Source organism: Penicillium daleae, assembly GCF_028827525.1.
Source record: "Penicillium daleae strain IBT 16125 chromosome Unknown utg000005l_segment0_segment0, whole genome shotgun sequence".
NCBI lineage: Eukaryota > Fungi > Ascomycota > Eurotiomycetes > Eurotiales > Aspergillaceae > Penicillium > Penicillium daleae.
Genome location: NW_026623153.1, coordinates 3,485,181 through 3,510,869, shown reverse-complemented (window position 1 = coordinate 3,510,869; position 25,689 = coordinate 3,485,181). Strand labels below are relative to the sequence as shown.

The 25,689-nt window shown below is 50.9% G+C and overlaps 9 protein-coding genes across 9 annotated transcripts; 4 read left to right on the top strand and 5 right to left on the bottom strand.

The window, feature by feature from the left end:
- Positions 1–25: 25 nt before the first annotated feature.
- Positions 26–1,866, bottom strand: N7458_005443 (putative MFS transporter; the record flags this gene model as incomplete). Its single annotated transcript, XM_056908825.1, has 4 exons — positions 26–625; positions 685–1,279; positions 1,339–1,650; positions 1,712–1,866. The coding sequence occupies 4 exons, from the start codon at positions 1,864–1,866 to the stop codon at positions 26–28; spliced, it is 1,662 nt and encodes a 553-aa protein (XP_056767443.1).
- Positions 1,867–5,619: 3,753 nt separating this feature from the next.
- N7458_005442 (uncharacterized protein) lies at positions 5,620–6,622 on the top strand (the record flags this gene model as incomplete). Its single annotated transcript, XM_056908824.1, has 2 exons — positions 5,620–6,200; positions 6,253–6,622. The coding sequence occupies 2 exons, from the start codon at positions 5,620–5,622 to the stop codon at positions 6,620–6,622; spliced, it is 951 nt and encodes a 316-aa protein (XP_056767442.1).
- A 541-nt stretch (positions 6,623–7,163) lies between these two features.
- On the bottom strand, positions 7,164–9,118 carry N7458_005441 (sugar porter family MFS transporter; the record flags this gene model as incomplete). The annotated part of the gene is made up of 6 exons (XM_056908823.1): positions 7,164–7,473; positions 7,524–7,660; positions 7,715–8,493; positions 8,564–8,904; positions 8,966–8,983; positions 9,045–9,118. The coding sequence occupies 6 exons, from the start codon at positions 9,116–9,118 to the stop codon at positions 7,164–7,166; spliced, it is 1,659 nt and encodes a 552-aa protein (XP_056767441.1).
- Positions 9,119–9,737: 619 nt separating this feature from the next.
- N7458_005440 (uncharacterized protein) lies at positions 9,738–10,073 on the top strand (the record flags this gene model as incomplete). The annotated part of the gene is made up of 1 exon (XM_056908822.1): positions 9,738–10,073. The coding sequence occupies one exon, from the start codon at positions 9,738–9,740 to the stop codon at positions 10,071–10,073; it is 336 nt and encodes a 111-aa protein (XP_056767440.1).
- A 2,003-nt stretch (positions 10,074–12,076) lies between these two features.
- On the bottom strand, positions 12,077–14,487 carry N7458_005439 (uncharacterized protein; the record flags this gene model as incomplete). The annotated part of the gene is made up of 14 exons (XM_056908821.1): positions 12,077–12,225; positions 12,281–12,352; positions 12,428–12,504; positions 12,579–12,645; positions 12,711–12,787; positions 12,841–12,988; positions 13,045–13,252; positions 13,317–13,415; positions 13,463–13,602; positions 13,663–13,793; positions 13,862–13,927; positions 13,987–14,064; positions 14,125–14,221; positions 14,346–14,487. The coding sequence occupies 14 exons, from the start codon at positions 14,485–14,487 to the stop codon at positions 12,077–12,079; spliced, it is 1,551 nt and encodes a 516-aa protein (XP_056767439.1).
- A 644-nt stretch (positions 14,488–15,131) lies between these two features.
- N7458_005438 (DUF846 domain-containing protein) lies at positions 15,132–15,912 on the bottom strand (the record flags this gene model as incomplete). The annotated part of the gene is made up of 4 exons (XM_056908820.1): positions 15,132–15,280; positions 15,354–15,640; positions 15,716–15,761; positions 15,828–15,912. The coding sequence occupies 4 exons, from the start codon at positions 15,910–15,912 to the stop codon at positions 15,132–15,134; spliced, it is 567 nt and encodes a 188-aa protein (XP_056767438.1).
- Positions 15,913–16,579: 667 nt separating this feature from the next.
- Positions 16,580–18,941, bottom strand: N7458_005437 (CCCH zinc finger and SMR domain protein; the record flags this gene model as incomplete). Its single annotated transcript, XM_056908819.1, has 3 exons — positions 16,580–17,141; positions 17,212–17,928; positions 18,007–18,941. The coding sequence occupies 3 exons, from the start codon at positions 18,939–18,941 to the stop codon at positions 16,580–16,582; spliced, it is 2,214 nt and encodes a 737-aa protein (XP_056767437.1).
- Positions 18,942–20,207: 1,266 nt separating this feature from the next.
- Positions 20,208–21,626, top strand: N7458_005436 (TVP38/TMEM64 family protein; the record flags this gene model as incomplete). The annotated part of the gene is made up of 3 exons (XM_056908818.1): positions 20,208–20,677; positions 20,767–21,186; positions 21,266–21,626. 3 exons carry the CDS (start codon positions 20,208–20,210, stop codon positions 21,624–21,626), a joined length of 1,251 nt encoding a protein of 416 aa, XP_056767436.1.
- An 842-nt stretch (positions 21,627–22,468) lies between these two features.
- On the top strand, positions 22,469–25,666 carry aof2 (putative lysine-specific histone demethylase Aof2; the record flags this gene model as incomplete). The annotated part of the gene is made up of 1 exon (XM_056908817.1): positions 22,469–25,666. One exon carries the CDS (start codon positions 22,469–22,471, stop codon positions 25,664–25,666), a length of 3,198 nt encoding a protein of 1,065 aa, XP_056767435.1.
- Between the last annotated feature and the right edge of the window lie 23 nt (positions 25,667–25,689).

Genomic DNA, 25,689 nt, shown 5'->3' with positions numbered 1-25,689 from the left:
CGTACACCAAGTTCGTCAATACCTTTTATTTGCCGTCAACCTTCCCGCGTCCAAACCACCGTCTGGCCCCCAAACCCAGTCCCTGCAGACCACGCTGCTGCACCTCACGACGCGCCGCTCCATCAACCGCACTGCCATCAGCTTCCTCCTCGGTGTGATTGTGTCGACCATCCACAAACCGAAGCAAAATCTGCATCAGTATCGCAGCAAGAATACTGGCAATGAGAATCCCGACCATGACCAAGTTACTCTTCCGGTACTTCTGCCTTCCAGGTGCCTCATAGTCACTCTTCCATCCTGAATAAAGGGCATAGGTAGTCAGGATACTGCCCAAATTACCCCACCCTGAGACCACGGCAGAGGCAGCTGCCACACCGACCTCTCCATGTCGTGGTTGGAAGATCTCTGCAGTCCACGTCATGGTGATGGGCACAGTTGGACCGAGTCCAAACCCGACGATCAAGAGGCCACCGTACCGCGGCCAAGGGTTATCTTCAGTACCGGCATAGCTGGTCAGCAGTAATCCAAGAATCTGTAACAGGACAGGGATCGAGAAGAACAGAGCGCGGTGGCGGTGGAAACGATCCGAGAAGGGGGTAACAAGGAGAATAGCGATGAGATCCATCTAGAGAGAGAAATGATTAGCCAGTGAAACGGAAAATTTATGACACTCGGAGAACCTACAATCCAGATAGGCGCTGTGAGCAAGCTTAAATCAACTCCGTTCAAAGAGGGGTTGATCGCCTTGATGATCACGTTCGCATACAGCTGAACACCAATGCCAACACCCACAACGCCAAAGTACATGACCAACAGCGGCCAAAGTCTCCAGTCCATGAAAACGTAGAGCAAATCTCGAAGATTCCACTTTGAGCTATGGTACACACGTTTCATATCGTGATAGTGAATCACGGAATCGCGGCCTGTCAAAGCAGGTCGGCTTTGCGGCAACCAGCGCAGCAACCGATGACGCTCAGGAGCCGACGCACCAGGCGCAACAGGTCGGTCGGGCAACCACCATAGCTGGGCAAATCCCAAGGCGATAGTGATGACGCCGTAGATCAGGAACATCCACTGGAATCCAACGTAGCCTTGTGCACCATCCATCTCTTGGAAACCGGCAGAGACGAGGCCGACCACCGCTGCAGAGACCTGTGCAGCAGTGAAGTACTGACCAATACGCTTCCCAATCCGCGAAGGTGGGTAGAAGAGCGTAAGATAGTAGGTCATACCGGGCCATAAGCCAGCTTCGACGATACCGAGAAGTAGACGAAGCAGACTGTAGATCATTAGCACAAAAGGTTGCTATGGTCGACAAAGAAATAGATATGGACATACTAGAAGCTCCAGGCTGCTTTCATCGCTGTCATACAAGTACCAATCAGCCCAACGCTGACCACGATACGGCTCATCCACACATGCGGACTAAGACGGGTCATGACCAAGTTTGAAGGCAGATCAAAGACAACATAACAAACATAGAACAAGGCCAGGCCTGTCGATATCTGGTGGGGATTCAGATGGAGCACCTCGGCGAGGTCGTGGCCAGAGTCTGCGTTCATTGTTTGTGCCAAACCGACGTTGGAGCGGATGGCCGAGCACATGAAGTAGAGAACCCAGAAGGCGGGAATAATGCGCCAGTCCAGTTTGCTATTCCACGAGGTTAGGCCTTTCACAACTAGAGCCAAATGCATAGAGAGATGCAACTGACCTATAGATGCGTTCAATGTTCTCGACGCTGAATTCTTCAGGCTCGAGGTCGTCCATGTCTGTCGATTCTGAGAGAGCCCGTGGTGGCTCGTAGACATCATCAGAAGGGAAATTCTTCTTTGTGCCGAGAGCGGCCTCCGCTGCCTCGACAGACATTTTCGTGATGGTGTGTAGTCCTGCTATTTCTTTTGCCGGCCTTGCTTTTCGAACGAGCCTATTGCCAGCGTCGACTGGACCTTCTCACAGGAACAAGTCAAAAGATTTGACCATAGGAGACTGCAATCCAAGGTGGATATAGCAAATGGGCTGAGTATATAAAGCTGTGCCGGAAAATCAGTGACTCGGTTTTCGAAGGGTTTTCTCTTTTGCGTAGCCGAGGTCTAGCCAATGACTCCCACTATGAAATGATGGATCTAGAGGGGAAAAATAAGAGTCGCATCCACCTACCTAGAATAAGAGCTTATACTCGGTGGTCCCCGGTCCGCTCCGTCCGAGAAAACTATCAAGCTCGCGACAAAGTTGACGCGAGCGGAGAAAAAAAAGTGCGAGGCGGAGAAGCTCAGCCGCTTTCAGATCTGATAATGCGTGGTGGAGGGGTTCTTGGTCTTGGCAGTACAATGCAAGCCTGATGCTTTATCGTTTGCTTAGCCACGGTGAGTAAATCTTTGAATAAATAGAGTCGAAAAAGGAGAAATGCTTGTTGACTCACAGTATCTGCTTAATAAAAATAAAAGCAAGGCTGTTGAGCTTGTTGAGGTTGAGTGGGAAATTTCCTTCCGACTCTCGGCGCTCCGCGATTGACGGGAAAGGCTCTCCCCCAACAGCAAACATCGTCGCTCACCGAGGATAACCTTAAATGCGTCTGACTCATGGCTGCCGCGTGGATGCACTTCGCATGGCATCGGAATGACTTTAATTTCTATCAGGCCATATTTTTACAAATGTTTTTGCTCGCACGCATCAATAGTAATGCCAAGAGAACTTGACCGGGAGGCTTCCCAGTCGATATTTTCCCTTCTGCTCGATCAGGCAAGCTATTCCAGGCTGATATGTACCACGTTTTCCGATTTAAATCGGCCAAATGCCTGGCTCTACGCGTTTCCTCGTCTTTTTCATCCGAGCTTGGTCAGTTAGTGCAATTGAACTATTTTGGCTTCGGCAACTGAGACTGGTCACGCAGTTGTTTTCAAAACCAAAGCTGCTGGTTTCGGTCCGATCACGTGATTCGAGATCAATCTAAGCCATCGAGATGAGGATAAGGTCACTGTTGCAGCAGGATAACGGCATTCCACAAAGACAATAAATCCTTGCGTGTGCGATTCTCAAAGAGAATAACCGTCTTTAGAGGGGTGCAAGAGAAGGTTTCTAGACCGTTGACCTATGACCTATCGCCCGTAAATTTCTAGGCTTGGAATGGGACCTACGAGACATGAACTTCAAAAAATGGACCAGTTTGGTCGGACTTACGCCTATCTTATTAGCTGGGAACTTCATCCGCAGGCATCATTTCGAGTGGGGCCCCGGAGTGTTCAGACGTCCCCTCATACCTCCTGTACCGTCAGGGCCTGAAAGTCTCCTCCTCCCTGGCAAAAGTACAGTACAAGCAAAGGTTCCTCCAAATTTCATCTTTATAAACGAGACACATAGGTATAGGATGCATGATTTAAATTTTTGGGGTAGTAAGAAAAGACAAGACAAGAGCCACAAGGATAAGGGCATCTCGCTGTGGGCTGCCGCGGAATAGCATTTGATCTCCACACATATGTACATCGGTCGGAATAGATGCAAGACTTGATAGTATCAAAATGTGAATCAATTAGTAAATTTCACTCTTAGTTGTAAGTATAAATTCTGATATGTTCTGCGTATGTATTGCATCTCGGTCACTCGGCTGCTACCTAGTTGACTCAGGCTTGCCATGAAATTCGCTGAATTTGGAGAAAACACTGTAGAATCGTTTCCAAACACAGTATGGACGGGCTTCCCTTGATTGCTCCTTCTTGCACACTGGAATATTTGGGTTATATAAGTGACTAACGGTCGGTGGTGTAAGATTTCGAAGTGTTCGTATCTAGTGACTCTGTTCCCGAGTTAAATCTGCTAATTCTTGGGGAGCCATATCATGGCGTGAGATTGTACCTTGAGAGGAAATTCCTTTGAGAGAATCTCTTGAATTGTGATCATTTTGTCGATGAGAATGGTCGTGGGGATCATGCGTGCCTCGATTCTTTGAAAGTTAGCTACTACATAAACGTTGAAGATTTGAAAAGTAATACTTTTGGACTAAGTGAGCCCTCAGATGGTAACCTCTCGTACTTGCTGAAATATGACTTCTCCTCCTCGGACATTGGCTTAGAAAATCATTAGTGTATTTGCCGATGATAGTAGAAACCGGACAGGAGGCACACACCTCAGGGTGCGACGCTATACTTTTAGGCTCCATGGTGGTACGAATGACATGCTGAATAAAATATGTGCCGATGACTTGTTTCGAAAATGAACTAATCCTGTCTTATATAATTCGCGACTTTACACCTTTATCTATGACGCATTCCCCACAGTTTGAATCGTTGCGCTGGTTGGATGGGATGATACCCGTTCGGCGCTGTTGATAAATTGGATGACATCAGAAATCCGACCTATATCCGTGGGTAAGTTCAATTGACCCTTGCGGGAAGACCCAACCAGGTCCTATCAAATATGAGAGCGGTAATCGCGTACTTCATGCTCTTTTTGACATAGCAATCTGGCAGAAAAAGTGGGTCAACATGGTTAAAATATGCATGTAAGTCATACTTGCTTTGAGTGTTCGGTATTCGGTCCACTTGCGACAGGATATACTCTAATTTTAAAGGAGCGTGGAGGAAAGTTTGCGGCAGCATTCCTGTCAATGCCGAAGATTCCACAGTTAAACTCAAGCCGAGCGGTACCTCCATACAGAGTGAATGGCGTTGAGAAAGTGGAACTCGGCAAAAAGGCGCCTAAAGAAGGTTATCCGAGAGGTTCGACAGTAAACGACATGAGTGAATACATAGGTCAAGTGGATGTCAAACATGCCGAGTGGAGGATTTCCGATCTCCATTTTCTCCGGAATAATAGCGAAGCTAGTTGTCAAATGATAACTGCGTTCAATTTCGATATCAACTTTGCTAAGGTACCCCGATCCCAATAGAGATTCCAAAGTCAGCCTCGTATTCGCAACTGATTCAACTTCTAAATCAAATAACCGCAACAGGAAGGTCAGGATTCTCTTTACGCATAGACTAGTTGCTCAGGGCGAGTTGACCGCACGGCTCACAATTTAGCGATTGGTCAAAACGGCCTTGAAATAAGGGAAGATTGTGCCTAAGCTCGTATTTGGGATTTTGCCCAATTGTGCCCTGGAAATGCCCCGCCCGCGATCGTACTCGCGGTCCCGGAGATAAAAGAGGATGCCTATTGACGTGAAGGGCTATAAGGATGTTATCTTCTGGTTATCACTCCTCTCGCGTCTACAAACCAGTCCATGAAGATGCTAGAATACACCCACCCTCCCACCTACCACAGACTCTGTCCGTCGATGCTCAACAATCAGCCTCGGGTCCTGGAGGACCCTGCTGGGCTAACAAGCGGCTCGAGAGTGCGCCAAGCATCCTGCTCGTATTCCTCCAGCACCTTTGCCCTCCACAGGATGAACTGACCCAGCCCAGGCTTGGCGCAAATGCTAGCGCCTCAACCTAAATCCTTGGCCTAGCCGCAATCTTTCTTTTGTTTGGGCTAGCTAAAACTGTCAATGGTCCTATTTAAAGCCATGATCGTCCCTCAGTCCGCAGAGGCCCGGCTCTTCCTGCGCTGGATTACTTGTGTGGCAGAAAGCTCATATTCGGCATTACCGAAGACTTTCTGGTTCAAAACCACCAGCTAGGAACGATGGTGAAGTTCGCAAAACAATTGGGAGTTTCCCTCCTTCTCCTCTTCTCCGCTGTTGTTGCTGAAGAAGCAACCCGGGATGAGCCGCAGCAGTTCTGGAATGCATCCATGCGCATCACCCAAACGGGCGTCATGAACCCTCGCGATCTGTTTGGCTTGGAGCCCAGAGCCTACGAATGCAACCCAGGATACTCGGAGTGTGCATACGATACCTCGCGCTGCTGCCCTACCGGTACAAGCTGCTGCGGAACTGGCTACTGCGCTGATCCTGGCGATACCTGCTGTACTACAGGCGGCACCTGCCCTAGCGGTTGGAACTGCTGCGGCGACGCATGCTCGCCTGTTGGTGGAGAGTGCTGCAACGGTGGGTACTATTGCAATGCTGGCAAGCACTGCCGTATCTGGAATGGCGAGAAGGTGTGCTGCCCCTCGTCTGGCTGCTCCGGGGAGTCTGATACAGGCAGCTTGGGAGGCACCGTCACGGCCGGTGTTACTGTGACTGCAACCACGACTTTGAGGTCCACTTCTACCTCTTCGCGTACTTATGCGGACTATGAGTACTACTCTACGACTTATTACTGGTGAGTTTAATTTGTTAGGAAGCGCTCAGTCAGTCGACTAACTCATGGCTAGGACTTTTTGGTTCTACTTCTGGACCTCGTACGCCCCCTACACCGTCCAGACTGTCACCTCGACTCGCACTACAACCACAACTATCATCTCTGTCTACGTAACCGATCTTGCCGATGCCAGGTCTAGTTTCTCAAGCAGCATCAGCTCCCTGACCTCATATCCTCCCTACTCCGCAACCTCCCTGAAGAGTTCGACAAGCCCAGTTCCACTTAACACCGGAGTATCTGCCCCTACTTCCGGTGGTTCTTCGTCCAATCAAGGAGCCGGCCCTGGTGCCAACGCTGCCAGTAGCTTGCCTATCGATATCAATGTAATCATCATGGGTACTGCTTTGGCGGCTTTGTTTGGTGGCCTGGCTCTTGGGCTGTGACAGGTACCATACGGCTGACTGTCTCGGACTGGGAGCAGACCATGATATAACAATCGATTTCTTAATGCTTTACATGTCTGATGGACTATAACAATTTGTTCAATAAACCTTTACCTCAATCTGTCTTTTTCTGAGAATAGCAATCCGAGTAGAATTCTTTAGACCTACGTAGCCACGGTGATCCCATCTGTTTCGAAAGATGTGCCAGGTTAATGTTGAATAGAGTAGACACAAGCCATTTATGAATTCATGAACACGGGTATAAAATAGGATTCTCGAGAGAAACGCAAGAAAACCAAGACATTCATAAGACAAGCCGTCTCGGCATGCCAGGGCCAGCAGACATCTGGGCAGGTTGACAGTCTCATATTATCAGAATCTATTGGCTCCGGGTCAACAACACACTAGCATCGTGGAACTATCAACGTAAATAATAAGTTCGTAAAAAATCACTGAAGAGGCATCCAATTTGATGGGACACCAACGCCCCACATATACAAGGTGAAAGTAGTCATTTGGAAATGCGAAACAGGCTCGGACTTTAGCTGCTGTCCGAGAAGCTACCGTTGTTCTCGACATGCGTGCCCTTGCCAGCCTCCAGATCTGAGCCCGAAGAGAGAGCCTTTATCTGCTTTTCAGAAACATGGCTGGCACGGCGCAGATGCTCCTCGGTGTCTTGGTAGTTGATGAGAAGCTCGCCATTCTTGCCGAAGCGGTGGGGCTCATTGCGGGCAACGGAAACAACATTGAAGATACTGGTACTCTTCTGGAAGATAGTATCCATTTCCTCGAGGGACCGGTAGGCAGTCTCGGGGTAGAAGAAGTAGACGACAGGAAAGATGAAAGCGTTGCTATTGGGGTCGTTAGCGCCAGATATAAACATGGGAACGCTGGAACTTACATGACTGCGAAAATGATGTAAGTCTTATATCCAATTGAGTCGAATGCGACAGGTGTGATCATGACGACCATGAAGTTGAAAATCCAGTTCCCGGAGGTAGCCAGGGCATTGGCAGGAGCACGAATACGTAGGGGAACCTGGTAAAGATAAGAATCACTATTCCCAAGGTAACAGCACAAGGAGATACTCACAATCTCGGCTGGGTACAACCAGGTCATACCAAGCCATCCCCAAGCAAAGAATGTATTGAAGACGAACAGAAATACAGCAGCGGCGATACCAGGCTTACTCTGACCGACAAAGCTGGTGGTGATAGCGAGCACAGCCATAGAAATCGACATGCCAGCAGCACCGACAAGCATCAGCGTGCGACGTCCAATCTTGTCAATGACGAAGATAGGGATCAGTGAGGCGAGGAAGTACTCCGTTCCGTTGCAAGCAGCCAGGATTCGAGACATCAGCCCATCCATGCCAATCGATTTCTCGTAAATCGTAGCAGCGTAGTACGTAATAAGGTTGATACCGGAGATTTGCTGGAACATCTGGTTGACGTAGGCGAGGACGACACGGTGGAAGTGACGGTTTTCATCCATTGTCAGCAAGTCGCGGAAACTGACACTCGAAGCGGCCAGTACGGCGTCCTTGATAGCGGCGAATTCAGAATGCACATACGGGTCGTGCTCCGGCATATCAAGTATAGCAGATAGCACCTCCAGAGCCTCCTCTTCCCGGCCCTTGAGGATTAACCAGCGGGGGGACTCGGGCAGAGGCAGGACAAAGATCATAATCACCAGAGCGAAGACGTTCTGGAAGGCAATAGGGAAGCGCCAAGCCACGGGGCTAGGGTCGAGGAAGGAAAACCCAAGGTCGATCCAGTAGCTAATCGTGATTCCACCAGCAATCAAGGCACCTTCTAGCATGACGAGCCGGCCACGGTGGTGTGACTTGCTGCACTCGGACTGCCATGTGGCTGTATCAAGAAGTCAATTTAGCTCATAAGGACGACACATAGAGCATGAACCAGAATGTAATATACTTACGGACGGTAGAAGTGTTCATGCCATTGCCAAGACCAGTCACAATACGGCCAACAATCAGATGAGGGAGTGAGTACGCGCACGATTGCAGCGTCGCACCAATAACCATGATGATGGAGCCGACAAAGATTGTCTTGCGACGGCCGAGATAGTTTCCAATCCAGATGCAGAAGATAGCCCCGAAGAAGCATCCCAGGTTATACGAAGCCGTGGTGATACCCTGCACGGTAGAACGCTGGCTCTGCTCAGACCGGCTGAGGCCAAGCAAGCCGGCTTTGGTGGTGTCGATATCTGGGAAAGTAGTAACGAATGAGTTGAGTGTTAATAGACCACCCATGACCCCCCTATTGTATCGTTAGAAGTCACGTCAATCACCGGTTTGGATTGTGTTCAATGTCAACATACTGGTCATAACCGAAGAGCCTGGAAAACAAGTGAGTCAACATGTCACCCTATATCTCAAGGAGATGTGCTGTGCACATACAAGAAATCAAGGCCGGCAATGATACTGATCATGATGTTGAGGGCAGTGCCCCTCAACCCGAAATAAGGCTTCATAGCGGCGAGAGGTAACCGTGATGGTATCCGTAGATATTCACTCAGAGGCGTACAACAAGCTGTTTAGAATGAAATCAAGTCCAACTGTTGTACAACAACAAAAGAAAACGACAAGTTCAATTCCAATAGGGCGCCTAAGGTTGTCGATGGAATGGGATGCTGAAGAATGGTGGCTGAGTATACGGGGAGACCCGACTGGGTCTGAGGAAGTCTTTGGAGACTTTAAAAGGCCGGTGAAACGAGGGCAGACCTGGGAGGTATCCACCGTAGGCACGATGATGGAAGCCATCGACGGTGGCCATTGAAAACGAAACATTGATGCTTGGCCAGGGGGACCCACGAGACAATGTCGCATTACTGTCTATACATTGCCGGATCGGGTGATGGACAGACAAGGCCTCGGTATCGGCCCGGTATTATTGGGTCACGGACCTGGCCAGACTAACAATACCGACATTGTTGCTGCGGTCGGAACAAGCGACTGTTTTCAGAAACTAAACAATCGGCATGGGCAAACAATTGATGACCACATCGATGATGCTCGTACTCCCTCGTGGCTCGCGTGGTCGCGAGATATGATTCGGTTCCTACATTAGGAAACCAGTGCAACGCGCATTCAATGGGGTGTATGTATCGTTGGGGACTGATGGACCTCCCCAGAGCTCTCTCCATCTTTTGTCTCCGCGATTCTCCACATTCCTTCTCGCCCATCGACTGCGCCATGCGAAATATAATCGTTGACAGTGCCTCAATCTACAACAATATCCTTCAAGTTGCATTTAACAACGACATCAATGATCCTGGTTTGATACGATACCAAGGAGAAGCAACGCACGGGATGGTGATTACCCCCGTCGGCGAACCAGAGCGCCGGCTTCTGACGGGAAGTCCAACCGGTGCCATGGTCGCTTCCGAGGCTCTGCCAGGGACCCAACGTCATCCCGAACTGCAGTAATAATATCTCGGCCGGAGCTTGTTCATATGCCGTTTCATTAACTAATGGAAACCCGCGAGTAAGTCCACAAAGGAAGAACTGGGCTGGTATTGAGTACGATGACATCATTGTCAGGGCTTTCACGAACGCAGTGGGACCTCGTTAGCCTACTGCACAACTACACCCTTTTCATCAAGGGAACGCGAATATTTCGGTCAGTTTCCGATACACTCGTGTGGACGGATTCTGAACATTTAGCCGCCAGCCTACAACGACAATATGTACTTAGTTCGCAATATCCTCGTTCGCCAGACGTCTGTAGACTCTGTAGCACCAAGCGAGGAAGATATCCCGGCTCGGCTGGGGCCGAATGCTAGGGTTCAGCCAGATGGATTTTCACGTTCAATCTCTCGGCCACGCTACTACTGTATCCTAAAAAAGTACTGTCACATACCTCTATTTCAGGTACCATCTTGTCAAAATGCTCACGAGTACCATGTCTCCGTGGTCGAATATCGCCTTCCCTTCCAGAATGCAGTAGCGCGTCAAGGCTTGCCTGATCAGGAGAACCCGTTTCGCGCACACGGTGGGGCGTGGTCTACCTCGTCCTACTTTGGAAACTACACGAAGGACAGACCAGCAGGACAGTACAGGATAGGACTACAATACAAAGAAGGGGATATACACAGCTCACTCGAGTTTAACATTGTATTCAAGGTAAGCTTAGATCACACTCCCGCCTTTGGCACTGTTTCCTTGACGAGTCATGTCAATGCCCCCAAAGAGGACCGAAAGCTTAAATTGTCCCACACAATACATTCAACATGGCATTTAGCCTAAACACTGTTCTTTCCAGACAGTTTGGTTAAACCTCAAAGATGAAGTGTAGATATAAGTAGGGCGAGAGCAACACATTTCCGATAGGAATGGAATTTCCGGTGGCAAGGGACGAAGATAGCCTGCCATCGCGAGTACTAACTCCTTTCAAGCTGACAGCCTACGTACAAAGCCCCTCCTTCTCATCCACAGCCAGTGCTCTTCACTCGTATGATCAAATTTACTGTCGGTCATTGGAGCGCAGGCTCGTGAGCTCCGCATTCAGCGACGGCCCACAATAATACCTGAAATACTTGGGGTCGTTATAACGGTGTATTACTGCCTCCCAGCACTAAATGCGATAGATAGTCGCCGAGTACCCAATCAAAGGGTCTTCGTGAACAGTTCGTTTCGAATCATACCATATGCATCCCTTCATTCGAGAGAATGGGGTAGGTCGACGAATATCCATATCGATATCTGAGTATGCTCGCATAGAATGATGTCATTGGACATTAGTCCAGCGGACAGATATGGCGCCAATCTTTCCCGAATAAGAACTGAACTCAACATGGAAAGGAATACCTGGAAGACTTTTGAGATTGGTTGTTATCTTGATTATTTACTTCAGAATCGGCGCGCTAATGATAGGGATACCGGCCGGCGGAATAGACTGCTGATACCGGGATCGCGGTTATATGGTGCTGGTGGGCATACATCCAGTGAATGCTGTCATCACTGTTTTCCCTACAAGCACGGCAAAATCAACCAGCCCATATCGGCTCGATCTCTTTCCCAGAGATATCAATCTAACAATCTAGGCTTGTCTCTAATGTAGTGGACTAGACGCAACAAATGTAAATCTCAATTGAGTAGAGAAAACAAATATGGTGCTATCATAATGAGTCTCTCCATCATCTCGAAACATTTCCTAATCTCACAAAAGAAAATAATACATGGGAAAGAAAAGATACCGGTAGACTGCCAGTCCCGTCATAGAAAGGCACCGCAATGTCAACCATGTACAACAAGAACGCATCGTCAGTGCGCAGGTTCCTTCAATGAAGCGTCCCAGCAAGATCGTTGTCCGATCAGCCGCCTGTACATACACGATCACCACAAATGCGTAGTTGCCCCTCCATAGCTAGACCGAGGTCCATCCACCGAATCAGAGTTTCCCTTTTTCTAACATCGTCGAAATATCCGAATTACCAGGCGCTGTGCTCCATGCGCTGGCGCACGTCCTCAACCTCGTCTCCCTGACCATAATCAGCCTGTCCGTAGGATGGTTCCTCGCCACCGAATGCCTCGAATTCGTTCTCTTCAGGCTGGGGGCAGCGCTTCACAGTGTGGCCCACTGTTTCATGATCAGTCACAACGGTGGATTACGAAGAATCAGGATATCAACTCACTTTCTCCGCAACGGTTGCACTTGACCTTCGACCAGTCCTTGGGCTCGGGGCAGTCTCGAGCAGCGTGCCCAGCTATAATTGTCCTTATCAGCATCTCTTCTCAACTTCAGTCAAACAGACTCTGGCAGAGAATGTGCCATTACTTACTCTTTTCACAGTTGCGGCAAACCATGAGATCGGGGTTGGGAGGCTGGTCACAGTCACGCGCGATGTGGTCCTCAGAACTGCACTCATGTTAGCAAGAAGGGGATCTTCTTTCAATAATTGTCCATTCACTCTGCGGTGACTATATACTTACCCGCAGTTCCGGCAGGTACGAGGGGCACGCTCAGTCTGGTTGGGGCAATCCTTCGCAAAGTGGCCGACTGGACAGAGTTAAGCATGTCATTCTTTCACCGTTATCCGGAGCTTCTAGCGCTATGGACAATACCTTCATTGCAGCGACGGCACTCAACATCACCTGCAGCTCGCGGCTCAGGGCAATCACGAGCCTCGTGACCCTCCGCGCTAGACATCGTTAGGACGGTGGCCCTCATGATCAGGGGAGGAGCAAAACTCACCCACAGTTGCGGCATCCGTACTGGCTGCGCCGGGGCTCGGTGCAGTCCCGAACACGATGACCCGGGGTACCGCAGTTGGTGCACTTAATTTCGAGTTTTTCAACCTCCGGCCGCTCCTGCTTGCAAGCACGGGAGCCGTGGCCCAATTCTGTGCATGTGTGAGATGACCATTGTAAATTTGGAACATGATTCAGGTCGACTTACCGCCGCAGTTTCGGCACTTGATGATCTGACGATCATAAGGCAGCCCAGCATTTGCCAAGCGTTCAATATTGTCATCGGCATCACTAGGCCAACGCTGCTCCAGGTTGGCACGCATTGGCTTGTCGGAGAAGAAGTAGCCAACAACGAATTCGCGGTCCAGTTGACCCTGGAGGTCAATAAGGCTGATGACATCCTCACGCTCCTTCTCCTATACATAATAATAGTTGTCATTATGAAGTCTATTCTTGTTCACAAACCAGGTGTGAGCGTACCAGAGCGATGAGGAAGATCTTGAATCCCTCCTCGCGCATTTTCTTTTCGATGTCAACGTAGGTGGCATCTGGAACTGCCTTGGTGTAGATTTGAATTGCCTTGAGAGAATGGACATTAGTACATATGCCATCTGCACGGGACGCACAGTCAATACCTCGCGGAAGTCATCCATATCCTTCTCGTTACTCGCTTTCTTCATCATTTCCCAGGCCTCCTCCGGAAGCCGGTCGGCAATGTGGCCCAAGTCAAATTTGCGATTTTCCTTGCATTCATGGGCGAGGTGGCCTATCAATAGAATGAATCAGTTTAGTTATGCTCATTGAGACCAGTCTCAAGATGGCTGACCTTCTCCGCGGCAGTTCTTGCAGATATCGGCTGGCTTCTCGGGGCAAGCAGAGGCTGGATGGCCTTCCTGCGAGCAGATACGGCATGCTCCCTTGAAGACACGAGGCTTAGGGCAATCGGCTTTGTTGTGTCTGAGAGAACGTGTAAGCAGTCGGAATATAGTATTCTTGGTGGCCCATCTTTGTCTTTGGGTACTGACCCTTCCTCGCCACAGTTGAAGCAAGCCCGGGGCTTCTCGGGATTTGGACATTCCGCCTTGTTATGACTATCACCCATCACAATTAGCGCAGGCTCCTCGTCCACGTCATTCAAGGCTAGACTCACCCTTCCTCGCCACAGTTGAAGCACTTTTGGGCCTCAGCATTGGGGCACTGGCGAGCAAAATGGCCAGTCTCGCCGCAACTTGTTTGTATCTTGTTAGCGAAACGAGTATTGGTGGCCCAATATGATGGAAACACTTACTTGCGGCAGGCGAAGTCTTGATCCTCGCCAGGGGCGGCGGGACGCTCAGCGCCGTGCTCCGATGAGTGAGGGTCAACATTCTCTTGGTTGTCGTTATCTGAGCAATAGTCAGTTTTTCAAAATAGCAGAATGCTGGAAGAAGCAAAAATGTCCAAGGAAACGGGAAACCAGTCTATTGATGGTTGTTTACAACACGGAAGAAGTGAAAAGAAGTGACATACCTTGGGCAGTGGAAGGCCAGCCATAAGCGTCAGCATTGGAAGTCCAACCTTGATCATCGCCATCAGCTTCCTCTGGACCATCGTTGTCCTGCTTTTCCCACTCGGCGTCCCCCGAGGCGGGTGCTTCCCAGACGGAAGACATCGTGCGGGCTAAAGGATGTCTGTCAGTTTCATACCATCAGCATCATGTTCCCAAGACGTCAAAGTGGTTCAGAGAATCATTAGGACTAATTTCGTTGACGTGTTACTCGCAAGACACACGTGGAAGAGATAGTAGAGACATGTGGACAGGGACCAGGAGGGGACCAGAAAAGTGAAACTCGCGGCTGTTGTCACAAGAATCACCTGCGAACACGTCCACACTCTCCGTATGTCCGAGAATAGCAGTTCTCAAGGGATCAGTACTACTTACTGAGGGTGTTGAAGCTTTGTTCAGTGGTATGTGGAAGGAAATGAAGTATCGTAAACAAAGAAGATGGGGAAGATGGGCGAGGGAGAGAAAAGGAAAAGGAAATGAAAAGAGCAGCAGGATGATAAACAATGGGCAGCTCCAGGCATTCGCTCCTGCCAGTTGCTATGCCAGTTACTCCTGCCAGAAATGGAAACTACGTCAAACGCAGTAGCGGGCAAACCTAGAGGACCGGAAACGAGGCAATCAATCCAATTCAGATACATTGAGCTTATCAAGACACTATCAGTAAGAGAATACACATTGCGGGACAGTCGCGCATCACTGTAAGCCAGCTTAAAATTCAAAATGCAAATAGGAACCCATGTCCCCCAGTTCTACCGGAAGAACCTGCCCAGCAGGCCACCTGCAAGATTATTCACAATCCCACCACCAAGAGCCCGGTTGGCAAATGTGGATGCCTGGCTGAACTTGTCGCACCGGGAGAAAGCCACCGTGTTTGTAATGGTCAGAATAAGGGCAATTCCTGAATGATCTCAGTCAGTACAAAGAGTCTCCTAGATAGATTGCTATAATCATCGAGCACAATGAACACTTACCAACAAGACTTAGCCAGATAACACCAACCAAGCGCACAATAGCCAGAATAGCCAATCCCACCCACAAAGCCGGTGTGAGATACAAACTCAGCCAGAAGAATCGCTTGTCGGTGGCAGTGATCGTCCGGACATTGGGGTCAGAGGATTCAAAGACCCAGTGCGAGTCGCCCGAGTTTATGTTTACTTCGTTCCACCACCGAAGGCCAACAAGTCGACGCCCAGCAATGTTCTTGAGGTAGTAAAAGTCGGCAGAGAGGAGGAGGAGGGTCAGGATGAAGACCAGAATGCTAGATAGCTTCGTCAGCGGGGTGAAGCTTCGCAGCCTAGCGGGAGGAGACCACAAGGGCCCAAGGGCTCCTTACAAGTTGTCAATGAACAGCACACCAAAGAGGTACATCAGCAAAGCACCTATCGGTAACACATGTCAGTTCAAAATGTTTCTTGCCGGAGAGGTCAGGTAAAGCAACCACGTACCAATGCGGATTCCCAAGAAGACAAGTAGCGTGATCGGGTGCGCGCTGAGGCGCCAGTTCAGCTCCCCTTGCTGTGTTTGATCCATGATGAACAACGAAGAACCAATGGTTCTATATTTTCATAGAGCAGCCGCTAACCGAGGAAGGCCACAACCGCCTTTGTTAAAAGAGAGCTTGTTATGATTCAAGATGTCCAGTGTCCACGTTAGCAACGAGGCACCTCCCCGGCGGTGGATTGTGGCAGAATACACGCCCCTTAACCCTCACTGGCTATTGAGTATGCCAGCAGCTCCACCTTCAACCGTGCGGCGTCATCTGTAAAGCAACGCCCCATTCCGGGCTTGTCCCGAGTAGGTTTTGGGGTATCTCGAGGATGAACATAGTCATGGACAGCTTGTATTAGACAAATTTCATTAGCTCAGGCGAATGTGGTCGTACTCATCGGTGTGCCCGATCATTTAGGGTATTTTTGTCGCGGTATATACTCTTCAACCAACGGGGAACAATCTTACAACTCGCCTGCTGAACCTCACACACACCAGCGTCAACTGCAGTTGACACTTGAGCCTACATAGCTTGACCCTCAAAAGCTAGCATAACCAAGGAGAGACTACAAGAAACCAGCAAAAAAATTCTTCAGAAACCTTCTTCTAGAGATCTATTTCTTAAGCATGCTGGTAATAGGAGAGCTTCATCATGCAAATGCGATCGGTATCGTGACACATCATGTAATCCCAGATTACACCAAAAAGGTCATGAGTTCTTCATTTCTAGATCCTCGCGTCGGAGTAATTGAATCTTGCCTATCGTGAGAGGCGGCTGGCCTCCGTCAGCCGGTACATCATCACTCTCTGCCAGGGCCTTGGCAAGAGACTTGTCATAGCTGGACGGGTCAATGCCCAGGATACCACCAACATAGCCACCCCGCTCACCGGGCACGCTGAATTCGCGGAAGAGATAGCGCCACTCGTTCAGCCAGGCCTTGACAGCCTTGCCGATCTTGTCCTTTCCGTTCTTCGAGTGATGGCCTGTGCCGGTGATGGCGTATACAACTGGGAGGCCTTCCCGAGCGTGCTTGAGTAGGATTTTCTCAAGGTACTCGATCGCTTCTTCGGGGTGGAGACCGTGCAGATCAACATAGAGCTCTTCTGAAGCTCCATCCAGGCCTGCCTGGAGCAAATGTTGATTGCGTTCTTCATACAGCTGGCGTGCTGCTTCTCGGTGGCAGCGGCGCATCGCATCGTTCTCTGCTTGACCGCGAAGGGAAAGTGCTTTGGCAGCCCGTGCATCGCTTCGGTTCCATGCTTGAGCAGCACTAGAAAGACCATTAGTTACTTTTCGATTATGCGAAAGAAAGAGAGGAGGAGCTATTCCTAATTACTCACCTTTGCAGGAACTTGTTGCGCACTGTCCCGTGGCGAATAGCTTCGGTGCGATACTTGATGTATTGCTGATTCGCCCTCGCGCCAGTCTCGAGCCAAGGAATATTCTGCGGCGCATGAATTGCCATAGCTGCGGCACTGTTCTCACGGCCCTTGGTCTCCTTGGCATTTTTAGGAGCATTTTTGCCTTTGTTGGGACCAGGCGAGGGTGACATGCGGACAACATCAGCAAGTGATGAGGGTACAATTTCTTTGGCCCCATTATGGGCCCCTCGTTTCCCATGGTGCTTCTTGGCTGCATTCTTTGCGCTGACAGCGGCAAGGGTTGGGAAAGCATCTGGGTCGTCAACAGACAAAGCAGTAGGGTTGAGCTCCGGTCGGTTCTGGTGACGACTGGTTGGACGAGAGGTTGGACGTCCAAGATGGGTCATGCTGCCATTGCGTCTACCCATGCCAGGGTGAAGACCTGGGGGAATAGCTTTTGCTTGGGATCCGAGGCCAGGGTAGCGGTTATTGTATGGGTTGGCCCATTGATCCTCCATCCCCGTTGATGAGAGCGGGGGGAAAGCATCTGAGTTGCTGTCAACCTGAAACAGAGAACTCGGCGCCGGTGAGACTGGGCGACTGTTGCTTGAGACGCTGAGATTGGAAATAAGGGCCGAAGGGTCATGAGAGAATGGGCAGCCATCTCCTGCCAGGCAGTTTCCCATCACCCAGTATCTACACGAAAGATGATTAGTTCTATGCTTAAACCTACCAGTCAAGCCATAGTGCCAGGGCAGCAACGAAACCACTTACTTGCAAACATGGCTAGTGAGGTCATGGCTGAATCGACAGTCAGCCCTTAGGCACTGACCAGTAGACAGCCAGTACTTGCAAACCACCGGACTGCGACCGTTGCCCGAGGGCGTCACCGGACGAATTTGCTCCATCGCCATAGATTTACCAACCAGCACTCGCGCATCCTCGGTTTGCTTCAACACGGTCTCTGCCTCCGAGTCTTGTGAGAGCGCGGCGATAGTGGCACCGAGATCGTAGCTGTTCGCTTCCAGGGCAGTTTCAATTTCCTCATTCGTTCGTTTGTCTCCCAGTACAGTGCGTAAGATGTCATGTGGACTCATATCCGGGACAAACTCTGCAGCAGTCGCGCTCAAGGATCCAGGGAAACTGAGCCCACCAGTAGACGAGGTAGTACTATTCGCATCGTCACCGACCAGCCAGTCCACATTGCTATCACCGCCCAAATCATCGTAAAAGTTGGCAAGTTGGCTTTGATCAGAAAATTCATATGCATTCAAGTTTGGAGAGTGTGGAATAGGCTGCGCAAGCGCAAGGCGGGGCGATGGTCGCGGAGAGGTAAACGGGGAGACGGTTGAGGAACGTGGAGCTCGGGCGAATGCCCCGCGCGAGTTCTGCACCCACGAGGTACTCCCCGGACTGGTTCCTAGTGTTGGTGGCTGAGGGGAGAGCGGTGTTGAAGCGCGTGTCATCTGCCATGGTGCAGGCGATGACCGACGAATAACCGTATGGCGAGCTGGGGGTGGGGAGGAGTCCGGCAGCGTGCGATTGCGATGCCGCCATAAGATGTCCAAGACGGCATTCTCCAAGGACGGACCTGACAACGAGGAGTTGGCGCGCAAGAAGTCTTCAACCTTCTCCGCCTGCTCTTCTTCGTCCAGGGCCTGGTCCTGGAGGATGTCTAGCGACTTCTCGAGAAGCTCTTCGGACACCATGACGAAAGATTGATGCGAAGGTTGGACGCGCGGCGACAAGGGGAGGGAAGTAAACCACGCAGGAGGGCAAGAAGGAGAGGAGCAGGGCGCGACCGAAGATTAGAGGGGGATCGAAGGCTCTTCGTATCGATATGAGAGGGAACGAAAGTATCTATGACTGAGACAAGAATGGGTCAAAGTTGGGTGGGACTCATCGATCTGGTTGTCAAAGGTCGCGATCCATGATTCCTGATCAAGTTGAATGGGCCGAATGAGGGTGATCAGGGGGTGGAAATCCCCTAGAAATTCCAGGCAATGTGTCGCGGGGAAACTAGCAGTAGTTACATCGAATCGCCGACGCCGAAAGAGCTATGTAAGAGCAGGAGTTCCACGATTCAAGAAGTGAATTTACCCAAAAAGAGGGTTGGGTGTGGAGGAGGGATCCGATGCAAACAAAGGAGGGGGAGGCAGCAAAAGGCGGAGAAAGGAGATCACCATCCGAAATCAACCTACCGTGGGACACTCATCGACGGAGGAAAGGGTCAGCTCACTAAGACTGATTCCAGGACCGGGATGGGTTCCGATCGCATCCCTGGCCGATTCAAGCACAGCAGACGATAGGTTAATAGACGATATGGACTAGTCCATTACAATGGATTTGATTCGAGCGTGGCATTCTGCTTATTCTCGGGATCTCGATGGCCCAGGCACTTGTACCCCTAACCGTGTACGACGACACCTCAGGATACGGCGAGGTACTTGACCCAGCTTGAACGATACATTGCTGGAGGTCATTGTATCCTGTTGGTTCTATTGCCGTCAATAATAGCGTGATAGCTTCTCGTCAGCCAAGCCAAACCCTAATGATAACAAACTCCAACAAAGTTTCCAGGGTCCATCAATCTGGGGTTGTCGATCCAGAAGAGTAAACACCGAAAGCTCCGGCGGATCCGCTTTTGAAGTTGAGACCTGAAGGACCAAAGGGACCGTCGCCGACCGAGGCGCCTTGGCTTGGACTCAGCCCCCCAAATCCTCGAACCCTGATTTTCAGGGCCTCTGATTGCTGCCTCCACGCTGACACACCCTTCTACACTAACGTTACGATCTGTCGGTCGGATGAACTGGCTACCTGTTCCCTCTTGAAGTTCCTTCAATTCCTTAGGGGCTAACAGAGTCCTTCTTGGGTCTCTCCCTTCGTGCCCAACCTTCCGTGCCGATCGCGCTCAAGGAGACTCCCAGCCCCAGATCTGATCCCTGTCTACCGTTCATCTTGATCCTCCGCCCACGATGCCCGCGGACTACGAGTCCACGGCACGGGCATTGGCGCTCTCGACCTCGCCGCCAGAGCCGCTCGCAGATTCTCCCAGCGACGAGGAGCAGCCTATATGGAGTCGGTCGGGGAGGCGCGACTCGTCAGCGCGCTGGTCGGGCGAGCAGGCAACCAGTTTTCGCGACCGAATGATCGACAAAGCGAAGCAGCTGTATCGGATGGCCAACGACCGGTATGAGCAGATGACGTTATGGCAGAAGATTGGATTCTATGCCGCATCGTTCGGTGCTGCGGCTGTGGGTATTGGGCTCATGGTCTTGACGGGCAAGCTGTTCATCTGGCTGGGGCCGGTCGCGGAGAAGTGGGAGAAGTCCTGGCTGGTCGCGTTTGTGCTATGGATATGTATCTTTTTCATTTCATTCCCACCATTGGTGGGCTGGTCGACTTTGGGAACGGTGACAGGATTCATCTTTGGCTGGTGGAAAGGGTAAGTGGCTTCTTCAGCCTTCGGGTTTTGGCCCGTTCTCAAGGCATTGAATATCCAGAGCGGACTATACTAACGGATCTTGACAATAGATGGATATTATATACCACTGCGACCGTCGTCGGATCTACAGTCTCATTTTATGTTTCGCGCACCGTGCTCTCCAAATTTGTCAATCGCCTGATGGAACGCGATAAGCGATTTGCCGCGCTAGCGCTAACGCTGAAGTACGATGGGCTGAAGCTTCTCTGCATGATTCGTCTGTGTCCATTGCCATATTCGATTTGCAATGGTGCAGTATCTACATTTCCGACGGTGCAGCCTTTGATGTATGGGCTGGCTACTGCAATCATCTGCCCGAAATTGTTGGTCCCTGCGTTCATTGGGAGTCGCCTACGGTTGCTCTCCGAGAAGGGCGAGGAGATGAGTGCAGGCTCCAAGGCCATCAACATCATTAGTATTATTGTCACCGTCAGTATTGGAATTTTTACGGGTTATTACATCTACAACCGGTGAGTATCTTCTTTCTGGTTACCTGATTGACTTATAAAATACACGATTGCTAATCATGGAATATCCCATTCAATACAGAACTTTGGCTCGTGCGAAAGAACTCGAGGCCAAGGAACGCGCCGAAATCCGGCAATCTCTCCAGGCCGACCATGCCGCTCATCGGCCTCACCGCAGATTCTCTGACGACGATGATGTCAATGCGGCTGCCACCATGCTTGCTCGGGATGAAGAGGAGCGCATCGGATTCGATGATCTGGACGATGACAATGTCGATCTGGACCTGGATGATGATAGCGACCATGATCCTGCAGGTCGATGGAAGAATAAGAAGGGCCGACGGTCATATCATGATGACTTTACGGATAATGACTCGGATGACTTCCCGAACGATGGACACGAGGCCTATGGGCTGCATAGCCATGTGCAACACGAGACGTGAAGGGACCTGTAAATACGGTGTGGAAGCCCGCGCTGTGAGACCCTGTAGCCGGCGTGCTTTATAGAGTGAAGAATAGCAATGATAATATGGCCGTCTCGTTTTCTGAACGATCGACCTATTGCTACGAATACGATCATAAATATTGGCTGAGCGATAACTATATAACTATGACTTGTCTTCATTCAGGTGTTGGTCTTCAATCCAAATCTTATACTCCGGGCATGTCGTAGTCCACTTGGCGGGCGGACTGAGAAATACGCTCCGTCCCGAGGAATCAAGGCACAACGGATCTTCTACTCAACTTCGAGTCCCGCTACGCTCCCCTCCCTTCCACGCATACTCGTCGCAATTGTTCCTCGATTGATGCCGGCCCAGTTGCAAATTACTACGGGTTGGGTTCGCGGGGAGGTGGGTTACTTGAATGTATGTGGTGATCCCTAACCTCCGCCCCCGGTTCTTCAGCCACATCTACTACATCTGCATGCACCGGAAAATTTCAAAGCATAGAAACCACCCGATATACATGATATCTAACTGGAACGCAGGTTCATCCATCTCGTTTGTCCTGCTAGTACCACCATACTCATACATTCTTGAGAACGATGCGATCTACTGTCGAAGTAGACATGTTTCGAACTTTGGCCGCTTGATAATCCTGGTGATCCGGTGGTCCTGTCATCCTGATACAACGAGGTGGGGGGCAAAAGGGCTTCGTCTCGACGACTAAGCGTCGTCGCCTTTCCTCCTCCTCTCTTTCTCTCTTCAGAAACTAGCCCTCGGCTTGCACATTTGAGCATTGTGGAAACGAAGTCACAGACACCAGGTGTTCCTTCCGTTTCAACATGCACGCTACTACATCCTCCATGATGATCCCACCCCTCGCGGGTATCCCTCCGAACCAACATCCCTTCATCAATCAAGTTGCTTCGAATGGGGTCTCAAATACTGCAAGACCTGAAACTATGGATACTTCAATCCTGGAATCATCTGAACCGCCCGTGAAGAGGCTTCGAACAGAGAATGGCCCCGTTGCCGCCTTTGCTTATCCTCCTCCTTCTGTTCCCCCGGAATATCAGCACAATCCCGCTGGAACTCAAGCTCTTTCAAAGCCAATTTTCTCTAATCTCATTCATGAGATGCATAATCATCCTTTGGGTTCTTACATGGGTGGAGACACACTTATTCGCAACATCTCAACTACCTCCACTTCAATCACATCCTCTCTCGAACCGAGAAAATCCTCCACTCCCCCATCTACCCCTTCACAGTCATTACCCACACCATCAGCTGTCTCAGGCGTCAGTGTGCTGGAGAGTAACAAGGTTGATTTATCCAAATGTCGACCGCGGTCATCCATCCCATCCAAGCTGACGCCATCCGTTTATGGCCAACAATGCGTGGCAGCTGCCTATGCATCTCGGCTTGATCCATATGCATTGCACGTGAAGGAGCAGGAGATGTTACAAGACCATCTCTGCCACATGCATGTCACTACGTATTTGAACATCCGCAATGGAATTTTGCGTCTGTGGACCCGAAACCCGATGGTCAGCGTCAGCAGAGAAGAGGCTCTGGGATGTGCCAAAGACTACCGTTGGATGAACCTGGCGTCTTTGGCATATGACTGGCTGGCGCGTCATGGATACATCAACTTCGGCTGTGTTGAGGTCCCCATCCCTCCGGTGCCTCCCCGAAGAGGACGCCGCAAAGAAGGGCCCGTCATTCTCGTTGTTGGAGCCGGCGTGGGAGGACTTGGTTGTGCTCGACAGCTTGAGGGTCTTTTCAGGCACTATCGCGATTCAGACACAGAGCCACGAGTCGTTGTTATTGAAGGACGGCCACGGATCGGTGGCCGCGTTTATTCCCACCCCCTACACAGTCTCCAGTCTGATATGTTGCCCGAGGGCCTTGTTCCCAAAGCTGAAATGGGCGCCCAGATTATCATCGGTTTCGATCATGGTAATCCTCTCGATCCGATTATCCGCGGTCAGTTGGCGCTTCACCACCATCTGCTTCACGACCTTTCCACAATTTACGACTTTGATGGCTCCCCCGTTCCCAACGCGCAGGATGAAATGGCCAACAAACTGTATGAAGATATCTCAGAACGGGCCTTTGCCTATCGCCACAAGAAGCTTGTCAGACAAACAGCCGAGGGTGACCACGAGATGATTGACTACGGGAAAGAGACTACGGTTGACGATGGTATTACAATACGACAATGGGAAGAAGCTCGAGCAGCGGGCACGACAGATTCCCTGGTTCCTACCAAACGAGTCCGTCGACGCCGAGGAGTAGGGCACAAGACTGGAGATGCCGGAGCAGCCAATGCCGCGGCACCAAAACTGGAGGGCGACACTGAAGACCACCCAGCTGCCTTGACAGCCCAAACTGCGGGATGGAAATTAAGCGCGGGGTATACTGCAACCGACACCCTGGAGCTGGATCGCGTTGCCCACGCGAAGGAAGCACAGACCCTCGGTGCCGTTATGGATGAGGGAGTCAAGCAGTACCAAGATATGCTGCCACTGACACCTCAGGAAATGCGGCTCCTGAACTGGCATTTTGCGAATCTCGAATACTCCTTTGCCGCGAATCCCAAGAAGCTCAGTCTGACCTTGGCGGATCAGGACTCTGGTAATGAATTCGAAGGATTGCACTCTATGGTGGTTGGAGGTTACAACCAGTTGCCCTATGGCTTGTACTCGGTTCCTGATAAACTCAACGTCCACACCAACAAAACGGTCACGAAGATTGCTTACAATGCAAATGGGGCTGGCAATCGAAAGGCGGTTGTCTACTGTAAAAATGGCGAGAAGTTCGTGGGCGACCACGTCGTCTACACCGGCTCTCTTGGCACGCTCCAGCATCGCAGCGTCGAATTCGACCCTCCCCTTCCTGATTGGAAACAGTGTGCAATCAATCGCCTAGGCTTTGGTCTCCTGAACAAGGTTGTCTTGGTCTTCGATGAGCCATTCTGGGATACCGAGCGTGATTTCTTTGGTCTTCTCCGCGCACCTGACAATTCTGAAAGTATGGTCCAGGAGGAGTATGCGGCGAACCGCGGTCGTTTCTACCTGTTCTGGAACTGCATCAGAACAACTGGCCTACCCGTCCTGGTTGGTCTCATGGCGGGAGATGCCGCGCACCAGGCTGAGCAGACGTCAGATGCTGAGATTGTCGCGGAAGTCACCACGCAGCTGCGAAATGTCTTCAAACACGCTGTCGTCCCTGATCCTCTCGAGACGATTGTCACTCGCTGGGCGTCAGACCCATTCACTCGCGGCAGCTACTCCTTTGTAGCTGCGGGTGCTCATCCAGAAGATTACGATCTTATGGCGCGACAGGTTGGCAATCTCCATTTTGCCGGCGAAGCCACTTGCGGAACACACCCAGCCACCGTCCATGGCGCCTACCTATCTGGTTTGCGTGCTGCGGCAGAAGTCATCGAGGCTACTATCGGCCCCATTGAGATCCCTATGCCCCTGGTCCCGGAGAAGCCCGCTGCTGCCAATGGGGCCACGCCTCCGACGGCTAGTACTGTTGCGGGCACGCCCAAACGTCCAGCGCCGGCGACGTCCTCGAGGAGTCCCAACGTCGCAGCTGATAAACGGCGCCGGGACACGTACGAGCAGGCCATGTGGACGGCCATCTACGCCGAGCTGGGGCCAACACCCACACCCCCAGCCAAGGCGGGGCGCAACCCTTTCCTCTTGTACCAGAAGGACTTCTGGGCCAAGTGCAAGGACCAGTGCGACGAGGCTCGCCGGGCAGCGTCCAACAACCCGAATGCCAAGGCCTCACGAGATGACATTCGAGCGGCCCTTGGTCTGATGTGGCGCAATGCTCCACACGCGGAGAAGCAGCCGTACATCGACCAAGTCGTGGCCAATCGGATTGCCAATGAGGAGGCATTCGAGAAGTTCAAGGTGGTGGCTGCGGAGTGGAACCGGCGCTCGTTCGAGGTCAAGGATAAGTGGTGCGCAGAGAATCCCTTTGAGGATTGGCATGTTCCGTCGGGCTCGACGGTGGCCAGTTAAGTTGCTTTTACCCTGTTTGAGTA